Here is an 18,795-nt window from a genome sequence, read left to right as displayed (position 1 = left end):
TGAAGGCAGTCGTTTAACCAACTGAGCCACCTAGGCGCCCTAGATTGAATTTTTGAAACAACTTTTACCACTTTCATTTTTTAAGCAACTCCTGCAAGCGGAACTCATCATCTAATATTTATTTCAACAAGCATTTTTTGGGAACACCTACTCTGTAAAGAGATAGTTGAGGCTCCTGTTCTTAAATTTGTAATCTTATGGAGAATCTGATGACCTACTGTTGATAAAAAATGTTATTTGGCAAAAAAACCACAAAGTTTTGTTTCCTTTTGGGTAGGAATTTTTCTAAGTTGGAAATTTTAACCTCATTTTATTTCACTCTCAATTTTAAGTTGAACAATTTGTAAGGTTTTATTAGAGATCATGAAGTGTAAATTCTAATTTATTTTATTTCTAGGTATTCTCATCTTTTCTGTGTGTTTCACCATCTGTAATCTTTACCAGCAACTCTCGTTTAATCTTTTAGTAATAGAGAAGAATCATTAATTAGGAGAAAATGTCAAGTCTAAAAATGAAAGAGGCAGCTCTTATCTATCTTGACAGAAGTGGAGGCCTCCAAAAGTTTATGGATGACTGCAAATACTACAATGGTATGTTCAGCAAAGGTGACATTGTATCTTAGAAACTTTAAAATAAATTCCTGCATGTAACTATCCTCATTTTTATATTTGTGTATTTTTACAGATTCAAAACAAAGTTATGCTGTCTATCGATTCAATATTTTAATAAATCCCTCTGATATTGTTGAATTGGATGCTGAACTTGGAAATCACATTTTACACGAGCCTTTAAAAGCTGCTCAAGTTTTTCAATCAGTAAGTTAAAGAAAGAAAGAATTTTATGTCATGTGGAATTTTTGGTAACTTTGTTTGTTTGAAACCACAGGTCTGTTTTACTGCTGTTAAGACTCTCTCATTAATTGGACAATTACAGACTGAAACTCAAGTAAGTTTTAGTTAAATTTAACAAAGAAAACCGCGGTAAAAAACTTTGAAGATTACTTGTAAATAAATACTTTTATATTCATATTTTTGTTTATTAAAAAAGATACTACATTTTTTCAGAGTTCAATAGAATATCTTAAATACACATCTTTACTTCCTGTATTATCACTTATAACATTGAATATTTTTATAATAGAACATTCCAAACATACCGCAAAATAAAGAGAATAATATGGTGAACCTCTATATATCTGTCATTCAGATTTAATAGTTTACAATATTTTGCCATACCTGCATCATCCATTTTTTACCAAAATATTTTAAGGCAAATCCCAGACATCCTAATGTCACCACTCCATCCTTTCATATCAACCTCTAAAAGTTGTGGACATTTTTCTTATATAACCACAATGCCATTATGACCCCTTACAAAATAACAATTTTTTTGTATCTAATATCCAGTCCATATTTAAATGTACCCATTTGGGCTCTCAAGAGTGTCTCACAATTGATTTGTTCGAATCAGGGTCAAAACAAGGCCTATACATTATAATTGGTTATTGTATCTCATTAAACTTCTTTTAATCTAGAGCAGTTACCTCCCTCTTCCTTTTTACACCACTGAGTTTTTGAAGAAACTAGTTAATTGTCCTGTTAATGTTTCATAATCTGGATTTGTCTGATTATGTTCTTACGGTATTTAACTTATTCTTCCATACACCATATTTCTGGGAAATAGAAATTGGCTCTAAAAACTTGCTTAAATTCAGATTCAACTCATTTTGACAAGAATACATCATACTTATTGTCATGTATTTCATATTGCACTACATTAGGGGAAATACACTATCTGTTTTCTACTTTTAGTAATCCCACAATTGATCAGTGGGTTCTGGTAATGTCAGTCTGATCTCTTCAATATACGCTCTCCCATCAACTTTCACCTAATAGTCTTTGCAGCCACTGATGACCATTACCTAGAATCCATTATTTCATTAGAAGTTGTAAAATTGTGATTTTTCTAATTTCAGCAACTTTTCTGAATTTAGTATCTGAAATTATTCTATAACAGAAGTTTTCTCTCATCAACTGTTTGGTTACCCTGAAATATAATTTGTACCTAAAAGGCAGAATGAATGGTTGATTTTTTTCCATTTATAAATCTTCAGAGAATAATGAGTTGAAATCTAGGAGCCTAAATGATGACCAATAATTTTTTTAGTTTTGTTTTTCCTTTTTTAAAGATTTTATTTTATTTATTTGACAGAGAGAGAGAGAGACAGCTAGAGAGGGAACACAAGCAGGGGGAGTGGGAAAGGGAGAAGCAGGCTCCTGGCCGAGCAGGGAGCCCGATGTGGGGCTCGATCCCAGGACCCTGAGATCATGACCTGAGCTGAAGGCAGACACTTAACGACTGAGCCACCCAGGCGCCTCTTTCCTTTTTTTTTTTATTATGAGGAACTCATGAATTTAAAGATATATCTGGTATATTTCAATGAATCTTTGTCATTCTTTTTGATTATTATTATTGAACCTTTGGTCCATTGGGAGTCCAGTCCCTTAAAGTTTGCATTTATGTCCTTTTGACACATCCCATGTTTTAGTTTTTTGTAGCTCCCTTGGTTTCTGGCACAAAGAGGTGCACCAGGTCCATCTGGTATATTTTCTGTCTCAGACCTACAGTCAGCCATTTCCCTTAAGCAGCCTTGGTTCCTTTTGGTGAGAAATTATATTTAAGAGATCATAATCTGGGCACTGGAAGGGGTCATTGCTATTGGATTCTCATTGTTTTGTAGGTCTTTTCAGTGGATATAGTCAAGAAATTGTGGTTTTAAAGAAAAATTATGAGTTCATAATAATATTTTCAATTAAAATATAAGATTTAAGGGGTTTGCATCTTTGATTTTATATTTAAATCTTTTTTCTTATGCTTAAATTTGATTCCTAATAACACTAACAAGTTATTTACTTGATTTACTCCACAAATATACTTACTATAGTGTAATGCAAGTCCAGTTGGATCTACAGCTTTTATTAATATCATTTTTACCTTCTTATTAGATTAATATAGTGCTGAAGTTAACACATTTACCTCCTCTGCGAAGTTATAGTCTTGATCTTTGTGAGTTTCCACTTGATTATGCATCTCAAAGATTTTATATGATGCAAGGAATTGTGATTGCAATGACGACTGTAACTAAGTATACACAAGGTGCAAGATTTCTTTGTTCAGATGAAGCATGCCCTCTTTCAAAAGGTAGATATAAAAATGTAAAATCAAAACATCAAGCAATTTATTGTTTAATCCTAAATCATGTTTACCATTAGTTATGAAACATTCATAGAGTAGAAAGAATGGAATAAAACTTGGTGTTTCATGTTTACAAGTTTACTTCGCATAATCCTGAGGTGCATTCTTTTCTTTCCCTTCTCTCTCCCACAGTGTTAACAGGTGCTCTTGGATTGCTGAAGCACTTGTTCTCATACATTGTTTCATGACTGTTCATGCTGTTTCCTCTCCCTGTAATGTCCTCTCTCAAACCTTTGGCTTAACTTCAGTCCTTCTCAGGACATCTTTTCCATTCATCCCCACTTCTCATTGGCTTGGATGTCATTCCTCTCTTCTCTCTGAACACTCTAAATGAACACCACATACTAAAATTATCTGTTTCTTATTGCTGCCTTTTGAAACTGTGTTTAAGTATCCATATCACCAGTGCCTTAGCATAGTGCCTGGCAAGAAATAGCCATGCAATAAATGTGTTTTGTTTATTATGTTATGTTAATCCCCATACATTACATCATTAGTTTTAGATGTAGTGTTCATGATTCATTGTTTGTGCATAACACCCAGTGCTCCATGTAGAATGTGCCCTCTTTAATACCCATCACCAGGCTAATGCATCCCCCCACCCCCCTCCCCTCTAGAACCCTCAGTTTGTTTTTCAGAGTCCATAGTCTGTCATGGTTGGCTCCCCCTCCAATTTTCCCCCCTTCATTCTTCCCCTCCTGCTATCTTCTTCTTTTTCATGCAATAAATGTTAATTGAACTGCTCTGAACCCACATGTACAATTGAATTAATTATACTTTGAATTAGAATAATTTTAAAGGAATGAAAATGGATAGCTAAATCCAAAAGCAAATTTAGCTTACCTTTGTTTTCTTTCAGGATTTCAGTATATAAGAGTGCATGTGCCTGGTGCTACAGAATCTGCAACAGTAAGAAATGACTTTTTGTGTAATCTATGTTCATCTTCACTTCAAGAAGACAGAAAATTTAGAGTACTTGGTGGTAAAGATGCATTTATATTTTGTAATTACAAATTTTAAAATAGTATTTGATATCTTAATGTGGAAAGTAAATTGAATGTATATTCAAATAACTAATTCTTTTTTGCTATTGGCCTTAAGATAAACAGATAGTTGAAATAATAACAGCAAAGGCACTTCATGCTTTTCGAGGATATTCTAACAACCAGCCATGTAGGTTTCAATCTCTTACAATTTTTCTAAGAGGTAAGTAAGTTTTGTGTGCACTAAAAACAAATTGCTGTAAAATATATAAAATATGTAATTGACTTGTTTATAGCTATGTATTATAAATGGTACTTCTATAGCTTAAGAATCATAGGTCTTCTTTTGAGTGTTTTAAAGAGTCATGTTTAGCTAAGGTATCAGTTATTCATTGAGTCATACATCATTCACTTAAAAAGATATTAGCACCTGCTATGTCCCAAGCACCGAGCTAGGTTTCAGGGACACAATTATTTATGGTAATGATCTCCTATCATTTTATGTTGTGTCTTATGTAAACATTGGGGTTATTTAATTTATTTTTTGAAGATTTATTTATTTATTTGAGAGAGAGAATTTGTGAGCAGGGGGAAGGGCAGAGGGGAAGCAGACTCCCCACTGAGCGAGGAGACTGATATGGGGCTCAGTCTCCCTGACCGGGAGATCATGACCTGAGCGGAAACCTAGAGTCGGTGGCTTAACCAACTGAGCCACTCAGGAGCCCCTGGGATTACTTTATAATGTAAACTTCATGAAGGTAAGGACTTGATTTTTTTACTGCAGAGTAAAACCTCATAGTAAAACCTCATAAATAGTAAAACCTCATAAAGTAAATTTTAAACATAGTAAAACCTCAATAAATATTTGTTTAAAAAAATGAATGAGTTGTGACGTATGATTAACTCTTGAGAACTGCATGAATAGAGACCTGTGAGTAGACAGAATCTGCTATGGAGGAAATCATTATTGGTATTAATCACCCAGGGAATGGTGAGTCTTTGTTGAAAAGCCAGGACTGTGAAAATGAGGGTGAGGCTCAGCCTCTTTTCTTGGGCTGAAATTGGTGAAGTTTAACTGTTTGGAAAGAGAGAACTTGAATGTCAAACATGTATCGGAAACTCAAGAGTTAAGGAAGTAGAAATTCAAATAAGAACTCCTCCCGCTGTGGCCTGACAAGGATGAGGCAAGCATATAAGCACAGATGATAATAGGTCATTTTTAAATAGCAGTTACTGTGTGCCAGGCACTCTTACATATATTAACTCATTTAGTCGCAACCCATCAAGTAAGTTCTATTATTATGTCAATTTTACAATTTGGAAACGGAGGCACAGAAAGTAACTTGTCCATAGTTACATAGCTAGTATGTGGCACAGCCATAACTCAAATTCAGGCATTCCAGTCTCAAAGTCTACTTAATTCTATTATATGCTACATAAAAACCATACAACATAGAAATATAAGTATCTATCCAACTTATATTTTGGTAGAAAATCCTTTCTTCAAATAAACTCTTCCATAGAACCTAAATGAATTTTTAAAGATTAAATTAATAAAAAACAGGCCTTTTGGGATTGACAGTAGAAGAGATAACCAGACTTCCCAGCCTCCTTACCTTTTTCTTGACCTTTCCTTGACCTCAAGATATATCTACCAAACTATGATTCCATGGAACAGTAGAAAAACAATTTGCTCTAATTATCCCCTCATAATTCATTCTGTATCCTTCAGTTAGTTGTTTTTTGTTGTTATTGTTTCTTTGATTGGTTGGTTGGTTTGTAGTTTTTATTTTCTCAGTTCTCGAGCCTGATTCTTCCCTTCCAGTCTACAGGGTACACCAGTATGCTCTGTGGAGATAGATAGATAGATAGATAGATAGATAGATAGATAGATAGATAGATAGATAGATAGATAGATAGATAAAATTAAAATTAAAATTAAAATTAAAATTAAAAAAAAAAAGAAAGGAGGGACGCCTGGGTGGCTCAGTCAGTTAAGTGTCTGCCTTCGGCTCAGGTCATGATCCCAGGGTCTGGGATTGAGTTCTGCATCAGGCTCCTTGCTCAGTGGGGAGCCTGCTTCTCCTTCTGTCTACTGTTCCCCCTGCTTGTGTGCTCTCTCTCTCTCTGACAAATAAATAAATAAAATCGTAAAGAAAAAAAAAAAAAGAAATGAGAGAGAAAAGAAAAAAAAATGATGGAGAAGATCACCTTTTGATCTTCTTCATGGAGAGATGCTAATCCTGTTCCTCCTTTTAAGCCTTTCTTTCATAGCTTTACAACCAACCAACTTCTGTGTATTGGAGGATCAAGATTTTTAGTGTATATTTTTAAAATAAATTTTGAGGGGTGCCTGGGTGCTTTAGTTGGTTAAGCATCTGACTCTTGATTTCAGCTCAAGTCTTGATCTTGGGGTCATGAGCTCAAGCCCCGCGCTGGGCTCCATGCTGGGCGTGGAACCTACTTAAAACAATCAATAAATCAACCAATTTTGAATTTGTGCAAAAGCTTTGTCCAATCTGTAGATGTGAGAAGGGAAACCTAGCATAATGCAAGAGATACCCAGATCTAGATGTGAACTTCAGTTCTGCTATGAACTATTTAGCCTCGTACAATTTACTTAACTTCTCAGTTTCTTCATGTACAAAGCAGGAATAACAATATCTAACAGTTTTCAATTAGATAATATATGTAAAAATACCTTGCCTATATTGTAGGTAGTGAATAATACCTTTTAAAATTATTTTCTTCTCAAATTATTATTTATAAGGTCATTTTTATTAACATTTTTTATGATTTAATGCAAAGATGTTTCATCTTAAATAGAATGACCCTGTTTTTCCTTTAATTGTATTAGAGGAGACTATCTTGTTGCTGTGTCTCATGCTTCTTGAAATTAATTCATCATTGCCTATAAATATCAAAATTTATTAGCAATAAAATTGCAATTTACATTATTGGTGTTACTCTATATAGATATTATACTAAACAAAAGTAAATGCTTTACAACTAACTCGGTTACTAACTTGTTACTTGTTCTAGATTTTTGAACCATATGATCATGTACAAGTTTCATTTAGTGAATACATATTTTCTTTTGTGTTTAATAATCTCAGATGAATCAGTGAGTAAAATGAATATAGGAAATGAGTATAAAATTATTGGAATTCCAAGCTGTGTAAAAACTTCACAAACTGCTGTCTGTATAGAGGCAAACAGTATCATTTCTTGCAATCCAAAAGGTAAGGAAATTGTTAGGATCATATATTAACAAATATTTAAATTTAAGTCCATGTTTTCAGGAAATAAGTATTTGCTCAGGAAATAAGTATTGCTGGGCACTCTTCTAAGCACTAGGTATATAGTTAAAGTCAAAATCATATGGTAAACGGTCAGTAAACCTGTAAACTAATCAACAAGACGATAATGCTATGAAAGAAATAAAATGTGATAATGTAGAACTTTGCCCACAGGAAGGACTTCTTTTTTTGCCTGAACTTTATTTTGATTTTTTCATAATTAGCAATGAGAAAATTGTGTCCAGATGCCAAGAGTTAAAGATTCATCAAAAGGTTTTTCCACCCAACCTTTTATTTTCTAACTAAAGCAATGTTAAGTAACTTGTGGTCTGAGAAAAAGAACCCAATACAATAGCATCCTTTTCCTCATCTGAGTTCTGAACCAATCAAGAAATAAGACAAAAGAGAAAGGCGATGGGGACCAAAATACACTTTTGTTACTGATAATTTCCTTTAACAACTCAAACATAAATAAGCATTAAGTAAAAGTAGAGAGCAGACCTACTCTTTTTTTTTTTTAAAGATTTTATTTATTTATTTGACAGAGAGATAGAGAGACAGCACAAGTAGGCAGAGTGGCAGGCAGAGGGAGAGGGAGAAGCAGGCTTCCCGCGGAGCAGGGAGCCCGATGCGGGGCTCGATTCCAGGACCCCGGGATCATGACCTGAGCCGAAGGCAGCCGCTTAGCCGACTGAGCCACCCAGGCGCCCCAAGAGAGCAGACCTACTCTTAACTTGGCACACAAATAATTAAGATTTATTTATTTATTTATTAGAGAGAGAGAGCATGAGAGGGGGGGAAGGGCAGAGGGAGAAGCAGACTCCCTGCCGAGCAAGGAGCCCAATGTGGGACTCGATCCCGGGACTCCAGGATCATGACCTGAGCCGAAGGCAGTCGCTTAACCGACTGAGCCACCCAGGCGCCCGGCACACAAATAATTAAAGTAGGAAAGATTAGTTAAACCTTGAACAATGTTAGATTTTTTTTTTGAATCACTAGATAACCATCTGCAAAAATAGAGGCCCAAGTTGAATTTAAATGCAAGTAGATTCTAGATACCTCTGCTTGTCTTGAAGAGAAAAGCTTCTTAAAAGAGTAAAAATATTGAAGAAAGAAAGCACTAAAGGACAATAGATATTTTAATGTTATTTTAAATATTTTCTGCTGTGAAGTGTTTCCAAATTTATTGATTTGGTAGCAGAACATGACTTATATGTAGGTGAAAAAGTGTGCTTTCTCATGCTACACTATAGAATTAGGCAGATTTAACCACCCAAATTTGGCAGGAGTTACACTAAAGTAGGTCTCCCTTGGTCCATGGGCATGGATGAATAGAAGAAATCATTGCTCTCTGATGGCAGCCCAAAAGGAAGGAGAAACGGAATGGTTTATGCATGCACGGCTATTCGTCCCAGTGATCAGTTGGATTAAATCACTCATTCCTTTGAGGAGCTGGATAGAATAAGGGAGTGGAGAAGATCTAGATTGTTACAGTATAGTAGAGTCCAGTGCTTTCAAAGTAGTAGAGAGTAATCTTCCCTTTTAACAGCATCATTCAAATATTTCCCATTCTCCTGTTTAGCCCTCATTAAAGGTGGTATTATTTTAAACATAGATATAGAAGCAAACACTGCAATACAGGAGCCCCCTGATTTGGCTTTGTTCATACAGGTCTTAAAAGGAAAAGAATGAGGGATTTGCTTGCCCCCCACAGCCAGTCTATGTGGACACATGTGGTGACTGCTTCCTTTTATTATATTCCCTGGGATAAAATTGAGAGACCAGAGTGACCTCTAATCATAATGTAATATAATATATATAATAATTTAATATTATTATAAGAATTTGAATGTGGCATTACTAGAAGAACTACAATTTGATAATATTTTAGGTAAATGAAAGTAGAGATCTATAATGTCGTTTTCTTGTTTTAAAACCCTTTTTAATATATGTGTTAATATTTACTTTCAGTTCCCTCAGGAATTAGCGACAATTTCAAGTATCTTCTCTCTTTGACTTCCAGCTCATGCTGGAAATTTACGGCAATACTTGCCAATATCTTTGCATCACAAATTGTTCCTCCTGGGACTTACAATTTGCTCAAGCTCTGTTTGCTGATGAGTCTAGTACAGACAACTGACCGTAACAAGGAACTGAAAAATTGCCTGGATATTTTAATTATAACAAGTGATACTCTACTTGTAGACAGGTAAAATATGTGATATGAATGTTTTCAAATTATAAATTGGTCACAGGTTTGCATAAATCCTTTCCATGAGCATTATTACAAGACAAATATTTAGAATTCATCTGGGCAGTATAAATATTTAAATAAACTTTTATTAGTGAAGTTCAAAACTTTAAAAACAGGAATTGATAAATTGGATATTTGCTTTCAATATTTTGAGAATCTAACCACTCAGAATTTCAACCAATTTCCCCACTCAGACCTTTACAAATAAATGTATCCTTCACAGACTTCTTTTTCCCTCATTCCCTAGTTCATTTTCTGCTTTTGTACTTTGCTTTCATTTTAAAATAATCTTCCCCCCCAACAGCCAACAAGCCATTGTCTTATTTTTCTCCAAGATTCCATTCAATAATACTGATGCACTGTATCCAAATAAGTCTGTGAAAAGTGCCAAAATTACTGCTTGGGGACTATCACCCTAACTTTGGAATAAACTTCCACTCAGCATTTTGGGGCTCCCCACTAGCAAGTACTATTTCTAAAATTACTTAAATGTTCAAAAGCCAGGGATAAACTTTTTTTTTTTTTTTTAAGATTTTATTTATTTGACAGAGAGAGACACAGCAAGAGAGGGAACAGAAGCAGGGGGAGTGGGAGAGGGAAAAGCAGGCTTCCCGCTGCGCAGGGAGCCCGATGTGGGGCTCCATCCCAGAATTCTGGGATCATGACCTGAGCCGAAGGCAGTTGCCCAACGACTGAGCCACCCAGGCGCCCCCAGGGATAAACTTCTTATATTAATACCTTGGATGAATTTGTAAAGCAAAAGCAAATTTATAGAATGAATTTAAAATTTTAAAAATGCAAATTTAACTTAATTGGACAGATGATGTTTTGCTAAAATTAAATTAAAATTAAATTGCAATGTAAATGTGGTACTAACTGCAACAGATTGCACCAATTTAATCTTCTACTGATGAGCATGGGAGTATTTGTTTTCTCACAGCCTGGGTATTATCAAACTTTTAAAGTCAGCCATCTGATGGGTGGAAAATGGTATTTTATTTTAATTTGCATTTTTTTAACTAGGCGTAAGTTTTAGTATCATTTAGAGTTTGTTAAACACTTTTATTATTTTTTTATGAACCTCCTTGACTCCTGTCCACTTTTCTATTAAATTGTTTATTTCTAAATGATTTGTGATATCTCTTGTAAATGAAGGCCTTTGCCTCTTTTCCTGTTTGTCATTAACCTCTGGCTTTTCCTGTGGTATTTGGGGTGGTATGAGAGATTTGGGGGGGTTGTTTTGTTTTTTAGTTAAAGATTATATATAGTGAAATAATCAAATCTTAAGTATATACTCCAATAAGTTTTGACATGTGCTTACATTGTGATAGCCACCACCACAATAAAATATAGAACATTTCCATCACCTCAGAAAATTCCTTCACTTAGTTCCTATTTCCATAGGTGATTTCTGTCACCATAGGTCAATTTTCCTGTTCTTGAACTTCATAAAAATAGAATCATACAGTGCATACAATGCATATTCTTTTGGGCCTAGTCTCTTTTATTCTACACATTTTTGAGATTGATCCAGTTGTGTATGTCAGTAGTTCATTGTCTTTATTGATGAGTAGTATTCCATTATATGAATGTACCAAAATTTGTTTATCCATTCTCCTAGTGATGGACATTGGGTTTTGCATGTTTTGACTATTATAAATGAAGCTGCTGTAAACATTCCTATACAGGTCTTTTTGTGGATGTGTGTTTCCATTATCTTGGATAAATACCTAGGAGTAGAATTGCTATGTCATTAGGTAGATATATATTTAACTTTATAAGAAACTGCCAAACAGTTTTCCAGAGTGGTTATACCATTTTACATTCCTACCAACAATGTAAGGTTCCAGTTGTTTCTATCATCACCAACACCTGGTGTTGTCAGTCTTTTCAATTTAGCCATTCAGGTGCATGTGAAATGGTATCATATTATGGTTGTAATTTTCATTTCCGTGATGACTACTGATCTGAGCTCTTTTATATGTGCTTATTGGCTGCTCATGTATCTTCTTTTATGAAGTGTCTGTTCAAGTCCTTTGCCCACTTTTAAGAGGGGCTGTTCTAGGGCCACCTGGGTGGCTCAGTTGGTTAAGCGACTGCCTTCGGCTCAGGTCATGATCCCGGAGTCCTGGGATCGAGTTCCGCATTGGGCTCCCGGCTCAGCGGGAGCCTGCTTCTCCCTCTGACCCTATCCCCTCTCATGCTGTTTCTCTCTCTCTCTCTCAAATAAATAAATAAATAAAATCTTTAAAAAAAAAAAAAAGAGGGGCTGTTCTAGATATACATCCTTTGTCACATATATGTACCAAGAAATTTTTGTTTCAGTCTAAAGCTATTATTTTTTTTCTTAAAAATGTCTGATGAGGGCGCCTGGGTGGCTCAGTTGGTTAAGCAACTGCCTTCGGCTCAGGTCATGATCCTGGAGTCCCGGGATCGAGTCCCGCATCGGGCTACCTGCTCAGCGGGGAGTCTGCTTCTCCCTCTGATCCTCCCCCTCTCATGCTTTCTGTCTCCCATTCTCTCTCAGATAAATAAATAAAATCTTTAAAAAAAAAAAAATGTCTGATGAGCAGACTTTTTCATTTTGATGAAATTCAATTTATTGGGTTTCTTTAAGTTTAGTGTTTTCTGGGTTCTGGGTTCTGTTTAAGAAATCTTTGCCTACATTAAGGTCATGAAGATATTCTTTTATATTTTCTCCTAGAAGCATTATAGTTCTAGCTTTTATATTAGGTCTGTTATCCATCATAAGTTAATTTTTGTATATGGTGTGAGGTAGGAGTCAAGGTTAATGTTTTTTCCTATGCATTTATACAGTTTTTCCATACCATTTGTTGAAAAGATTTTCCTTTCATCATTGAATTGTTTTGACACCATTGTTGAAAATCAGTTGAACTGGGTATAAACTAGGTATAAAATTGAACTGGGCAAAAATCTGTTTGAACTCTTTCTGTTATTTTGACCTATTTGTCCATAATTATACAATACCATACATTTTTGATTATTGTAGCTCTATGTTGTTTTGAATCAAGTGGTGCAACTTGATTCTTCATTTTCAAGATTCTTTTTCACTGTTTTAGGTCCTTTGCATTTTCTTATAAAGTTTAGAATCCTGCATTCTTATAAGGTTTAGAATCCATATGTTAATACCAGTCTCTCACCCACCCCCCAGAAAAGGCCATTAAAGATTTTTGTTGGAACTGCATTTAACTTATAAATCAATTTTATTTTATTTATTTATTTTTTAAATAACAACAAATAATATTTTATTCACAAACTGGCTAGAAATATGAGAGCTAAAATCAATGCTTATAGGAGTATATCTGAGCACATCCACTTTGGGGAAAAATTGGGCAACATATAGTAAAGTAGTAAACAATAATCATAACTGACCCAGCAATTCTGTTTCTGGAAATACATTCTAGAGCATTGGTTTTCAAACCTGTGTTGTTTTGTTCCCGTTAAAACAATTATAAAAATCATACTTATATATTTTATGTTATGTTTACATATAAATCAATTTTAGTGAGAATTTATATCTTAACAATATTGAGTCTTTTGATCCATGAATATGGGTGTGTATCTCCATTTATTTAAGTCTTCCTTAATTTCTCTCAGCAATGTTTTGTAAAGGTCATGCATATGTTTTGCTAGAGTGATTTCTAAATATTTGAAAATATTGATATTATTAAAAATAGTATTTTATTAATTTCATTTTTCAAATGTTTGCTATGAATATGTAGAAATATAATTGATTTTTGTATTTTGATCTTACATTATGTGACCTTCACTATTTTTTTGAAAGATTTTATTTACTTATTTGGGGTACTTGGGTGGCTCAGTCATTAAGTGTCTGCCTTCGGCTCAGGTCATGATCCCGGGGTCCTGGGATTAAGCCCCACATAGGGCTCCCTGCTCCACGGGAAGCCTGCTTCTCCCTCTCCCACTCCCCTTGCTTGTGTTCCCTCTCTCGCTGTGTCTTTCTGTCAAATAAGTAAATAAAATCTTTTTTTTTTACTTATTTGACAGAGAGAGAGAGAGAGCACAAGCAGGGGGAGTGACAGAGGAAGAGGGAGAAGCAGGCTGCCTGCTGAGCAGGGAGCCTGATGTGGAGCTCAATCCCAGGACTCTGGGATCAACCTGAGCCAAAGGCAGACGTTAAACTGACTGAGCCCCCCAGGCGCCCCCTTGTATCACTATTTTTAAAAGTTTCTCATTGGATTCCAATGTGTAGACAGACAAGTTTGAGACCCATTGTTCTATATAATAGGTTCTCAGCTGTCCTGCATATTAGAATTACCAGGGAGAATTTTTTTTCCTTTTTAAGTAGGTTCCATGCCTGGAGCCCATCATGGGGCTTGAACCCATGACCCTGAGATCAAGACCTGAGCCAAGGTCAAGAGTCGGATGCTTAACCGACTGAGCCACCCAGGTGCCCTACTTGGGAGAGTTTTTTTAAAAAATTATGATTTTGGCTCACCCAAGAATGGTTTGGGGTGGGGCTTGACATTGGAATTTAAAAAATCTCCCCAGGTGATTTTAATATGAGCTGGGGTTGAAAACCACTGCTTTATAGGCTTGCAAAAGTTTCTTTCTAAATCTCATTCCCCCATTTTATATATCTTCAAACTAACATCCATATTCCTTGGAATGGCATATACACTAGAAATTTTATAGCATCTACCTATCCATATTTAAAGAATACTGCTTCATCCTCTTTTGCACTGGATGTCTATGTCAGCTCATCATAGTTGATTGCACCAGCAAGCTATGATTTCTGTGGGAAGGTTTTGAAAGCTAAGACAATCATAATCCTTTCTTAGAATTTAAATTTGAGAAATGAAGGGGCTGAGGCAATTGGCAAAGAGATCAGAAAACAGAAAGATGTATCAAGAGCTACCATGATACATAGGCAGCAGGGATAGTCATTATGGGCTACTGGCAAGCCTAAATGTGAAAATTCTGAATAAACAAAAGAAAGCAATCCATAAAGAGGAAGGCCCAGTTCAAATGTCATCTCTCTGTAGCTTTCTCTGACTTCCTTCCAGGAAGAAATAATACTCTCCTATGAATGTTCTCATGAAAACACATTGTGTTTTAGTTTTTTGTTTATGTCTCTCTTTCTAGGCTGTGAGCTTTCTAAGTTAAGGACCATGTCTTATATATGTTTTTATCCCTAGAAAAGGTGCTCATTAGGGGCACCTGGCTGGCTCAGTCAGTAGAGCATGCAACTCTTGATCTCGAGATTGTGAGTCTGAGCCCCATGTTGGGTGTAGAGATTACTTAAAAATAAAATATTAGAAAAAATTTTCATTAAACACTGACTCAAATTAAATTTAATTATGTAGTTGTTACACATGATCACTTTTGAAAATCAAACATTGAATAATAGTAACGAGTAATTTATTTTTTCCTAGGCTTTTGAATTTTAGTATAAACCTTGTGCCCCGTGGTATACGTCATCCAGTCTCTACTGAAATTTTTCCTACTCTATCCAGAAATAAGTATGGAACTGGCGCAGTTAGCATTCAAGCTGGCAGTGCTTTGCTAGCTAAAGGTGGTATCTGCTTTATGGGAGACTTGGCTTCACACAAAAAAGATAAACTAGAACAGCTTCAATCAGGTGAACAATATTTTTTCTAATTAATTTTTACCTGTTTAACTTACAGTCTCATCAGTGTCAAGGAGTTACTTAACAGTTAAGATTGTATTGTACACATTTTAGGAATTGAGAAATTATATTAAATGATACTTCTCATTTACCTTCATTAATAAAAAGAGAGGAATTTGATATACAAATGCACTGTTTTAGCTTTTGCTCTCAGTTGTGCTAACATGTGAGTTTTTATTGGCCCAGATTTCTTTTCTTGTCTTATTATTTTACCTAGGACTTCCACTCTGATGCTGAAAAACTGTGGTAAAAAGAGACATCCTTGTCTTGTTCCTCATCTTTGCAAGAAACTTTTGAGTTTATCACCATGAAATATGATGTTAGCTGTAGGTTTTTTGGTAGATGTTTTTTTCCAAGTTGAAGGAGTTCTCCCCTATGGTGAAATACACATAACATAAAATTTACGATTTTAGCCATTTTTAAGTGTACAATTCAGTGGCATTAAGCACATTCACAATGTTATGTAATCATTACCACTCTCCATTTCCAGAACTTTTCATAATTCCTAACAGAAACTCTGTATCCAGGGATGCCTGGGTGGCTTGGTTGGTTAAACGTCTGCCTTTGGCTCAGGTCATGATCCCAGGGTCCTGGGATCAAGTCCGACATCAGGCTCCTTGCTCAATGGGAAGCCTGCTTCTCCCTCTGCCTGCCACTCCCCCTGCTTGTGCTCTGTCTCTCTGTCTCTCTCTCTGACAAATAAATAAATAAATAAAATCTTTAAGAAAAAAAGAAACTCTGTACCTATTATACAATAACTCCCTATTCCCTCCTACCTCCAGCCCCTGGTAAATTCTATTCTACTTTCTGTCTTTATGAATTTGTCTATTCAAGATCTCTTATTGTTAAATAAGATTCCATTTTATATATATACCACTTAAAAAAAATTCATTCATTTGTTGAGGGTCACTTAGGTTGTTTCCATCTTTTGGCTATTGTGAATAATATTGCTCTGAACATTGGAGTCCAGGTATCTGTTTGAGTCCCTACTTTCAACCCTTGGGTATATACCTAGAAGTGGAATTGCTGGATTATAAGGTAATTCTATGTTTAACCTAATGAGGAACCACCAAACCATTTTCCACAGTGGCTATGCAATTTTACATTCCGATCAGTAAAGGATGAAGATTCTAATTTCTCCACATCAGTCCTATTATATTTCATAAGTAATAAAATATATTTTTTTAAGATTTTATTTATTTACTTGAGAGAGAGAGAACAAGCAGTGAGGAGGGACAGAGGGAAAGAGAGAGAGAGAGAGAAGCAGATTCCCTGCAGAGCAGGGAGCCTGATGTGGGGCTCGGTTCCCAGGACCTGGAGATTGTGACCTGAGCTGAAGGCAGACGCTTAACCGACTGAGCCACCCCGGCGCCCCAGTAATAAAATATTTTTAAAGGAAAAAGCTTTATATATTAGTACATTTAACAGCAGCTTTTCCCTTGTGTTTGATTAACTTTTAGTTTACACTGGGCCCACATAATAAGTAGCTGGCCCTGGCTACTAGAATGGCAAAAATTTTAAAAATTGACAACAAATATTACCAAGGATGTGGAAAAACTGGAATTCCTATATATTTTTGATGAGAGTATAACATAGTACAACCATTTTGAAAACTGCTCTGGCCTTTCTATAGAGTTAAAAATATATATTTATCTTATGACCCAAGAGAAAGATAAATATAGACAAAAGACTCTGTTATCATGAATGAAGAGAAGACTAATTTGAGAAATATTTGAAAGATAGAATCCTAGGAATTGGATTGAATCTATAGATTGAATGGTTATAAGGGGTGAAGGATGGATAGAAAGGAGATTTTGTTGCTTCTACATTTTTTATTTGGGCTTTAAGTAGTTGAATAGTGATACCCCTAATTGTGAGTAATGCACACAGAGTCATTTGAGGAGAAGAAATGATGAATTTGGTTTTTAACATGTTGGATTTGAGATATATTTTCCCCTAGTCATTGTAGTTTATATTTTCTCTAAGTCTTACCCTCTTTTACTCTTACATGCATGTCCTGCTTTCTTTTTTTCCCACATAAAAGAACATTGCTTAATTTCAGCTCCCCTTGTAAGCATGACCTACATGACCAGTCTCTTAACCCTCTGCCTATTCCACCCAGACACTGACCATAATTCCAGCTATATGCTTTAGACTATTGTTCTCATTAAGTCATGGGACACATAAACGTTCAAATATTTTTCTTGTTCTTTTTATGGCAGATCCTCTAATTTAGCCACATCTTACAAAACAACCAAATTTACTTGTGTCTTTACTGTCCAACATTTAGAGAGTAAAATTCTATACAATAATATCTGTTATTAATTTGTGGATATATAGACCAAAATGAACCTAAATAGTAAATGCATAATGTCTTTTGACTTAGTTGTGGAAAGCAGAAGCATCACAGTATACATCCCAGGAAAGAAGTTTGGGGATGATGTTAATCAACAAATGACTTTTCCAGTTCAGTGCAGTTTTTGGTCTTTTGTTGATATGGATTCATCTTCAAGGAAGAATATGCAGAAAACCAACACTCTAATTGGTCAGATGGTAAGGTATATGTATATTTTATTTTTAGAATGTTGTTCAGGGAATTTAATCACAGATTTTAATCTCAATGTTTTTGTTCTTAATGTTTTATTAACCCATTTCTATCTTTAATCGGGTACTAGAACTAAATAATGATGCAATTGTTTGAAAATTTTCATTTTTTTAGTCATGCAAAGTGGGTGTCTGTTTAGTAGAAATTATTATTTGAATAGGCAGTAGAGTAGGCTTTAATGAATAATGTGTAAGAAAATAATAAGGAGCATTCAAAAAATTGGTCATATTAAGTTCCCATGATACTCAGGAATCACTTTAAATAATAATTAGTAGTAACAAATAATAAAACAAAAATAGTTATATAATTTAATATAATAAAATATTTTAATAATATAAATATGTTAATAATTTAAATAATTATAAACAATACTTAATTTATAATTATTTCTAAAGTGTTTGTGGAAATGCCAGAATTTAATGTTTGTCTTTTACATTTTCATTTGATGTAGGATTGCAGTTTGATTCCAGCTAATCTCCTAGAGGCATTTGGATTATTGATTAGCTGCAATGAATCATCTCCTTGCTACCCACTTCTTTCTACTGTGCAACATACTTTAAAGAAAGCCATTGATCCTGAAGGGCAGCTTTATGTAGCTTCTAAGAAGTTCACAACTGAAGATTTTGAAAAGGTACAGGTAGGAAAAATGAGTACCAAGCATACTTGTGCAATGTTTCTCAATTGAAATAGAACTCACTTGAGCTCTCAGTTTTCTTTATTTAGATTTC

At 34.8% G+C, this 18,795-nt stretch overlaps 1 protein-coding gene and 1 long non-coding RNA gene across 2 annotated transcripts in view; one reads left to right on the top strand and one right to left on the bottom strand.

The window, feature by feature from the left end:
• The first annotated feature begins 431 nt into the window (after window positions 1-431).
• Window positions 432-18,795, top strand: part of MCMDC2 (minichromosome maintenance domain containing 2) — a 32,075-nt gene continuing 13,711 nt past the window's right edge. Inside the window, exons 1-11 of the mRNA XM_045896452.3 lie at window positions 432-590; window positions 685-815; window positions 886-945; window positions 3,006-3,201; window positions 4,115-4,237; window positions 4,357-4,461; window positions 7,355-7,480; window positions 9,509-9,746; window positions 15,209-15,414; window positions 17,849-18,015; window positions 18,519-18,698. Coding sequence (XP_045752408.1) covers window positions 497-590; window positions 685-815; window positions 886-945; window positions 3,006-3,201; window positions 4,115-4,237; window positions 4,357-4,461; window positions 7,355-7,480; window positions 9,509-9,746; window positions 15,209-15,414; window positions 17,849-18,015; window positions 18,519-18,698 — 1,626 coding nt within the window. The 5' untranslated portion in view covers window positions 432-496. The remainder of the gene's footprint in view (window positions 591-684; window positions 816-885; window positions 946-3,005; window positions 3,202-4,114; window positions 4,238-4,356; window positions 4,462-7,354; window positions 7,481-9,508; window positions 9,747-15,208; window positions 15,415-17,848; window positions 18,016-18,518; window positions 18,699-18,795) is intronic.
• Window positions 3,549-16,822, bottom strand: LOC123859010 (uncharacterized). Its single transcript, XR_010410667.1, has 4 exons — window positions 15,676-16,822; window positions 5,855-6,086; window positions 4,099-4,156; window positions 3,549-3,581 (listed from the first exon to the last, which is right to left on the bottom strand). It is a non-coding gene; the product is annotated as an uncharacterized LOC123859010 (long non-coding RNA).

This window comes from Mirounga angustirostris, unplaced genomic scaffold, assembly GCF_029215605.1.
Source record: "Mirounga angustirostris isolate CCGP_5_RB_7025 unplaced genomic scaffold, mMirAng1.0.hap1 SCAF_4, whole genome shotgun sequence".
NCBI classification, from domain to species: Eukaryota; Metazoa; Chordata; class Mammalia; order Carnivora; family Phocidae; genus Mirounga; species Mirounga angustirostris.
The sequence above is the reverse complement of the archived record's forward strand: the minus strand, read 5'-3'. Positions and strand labels throughout refer to the sequence as shown.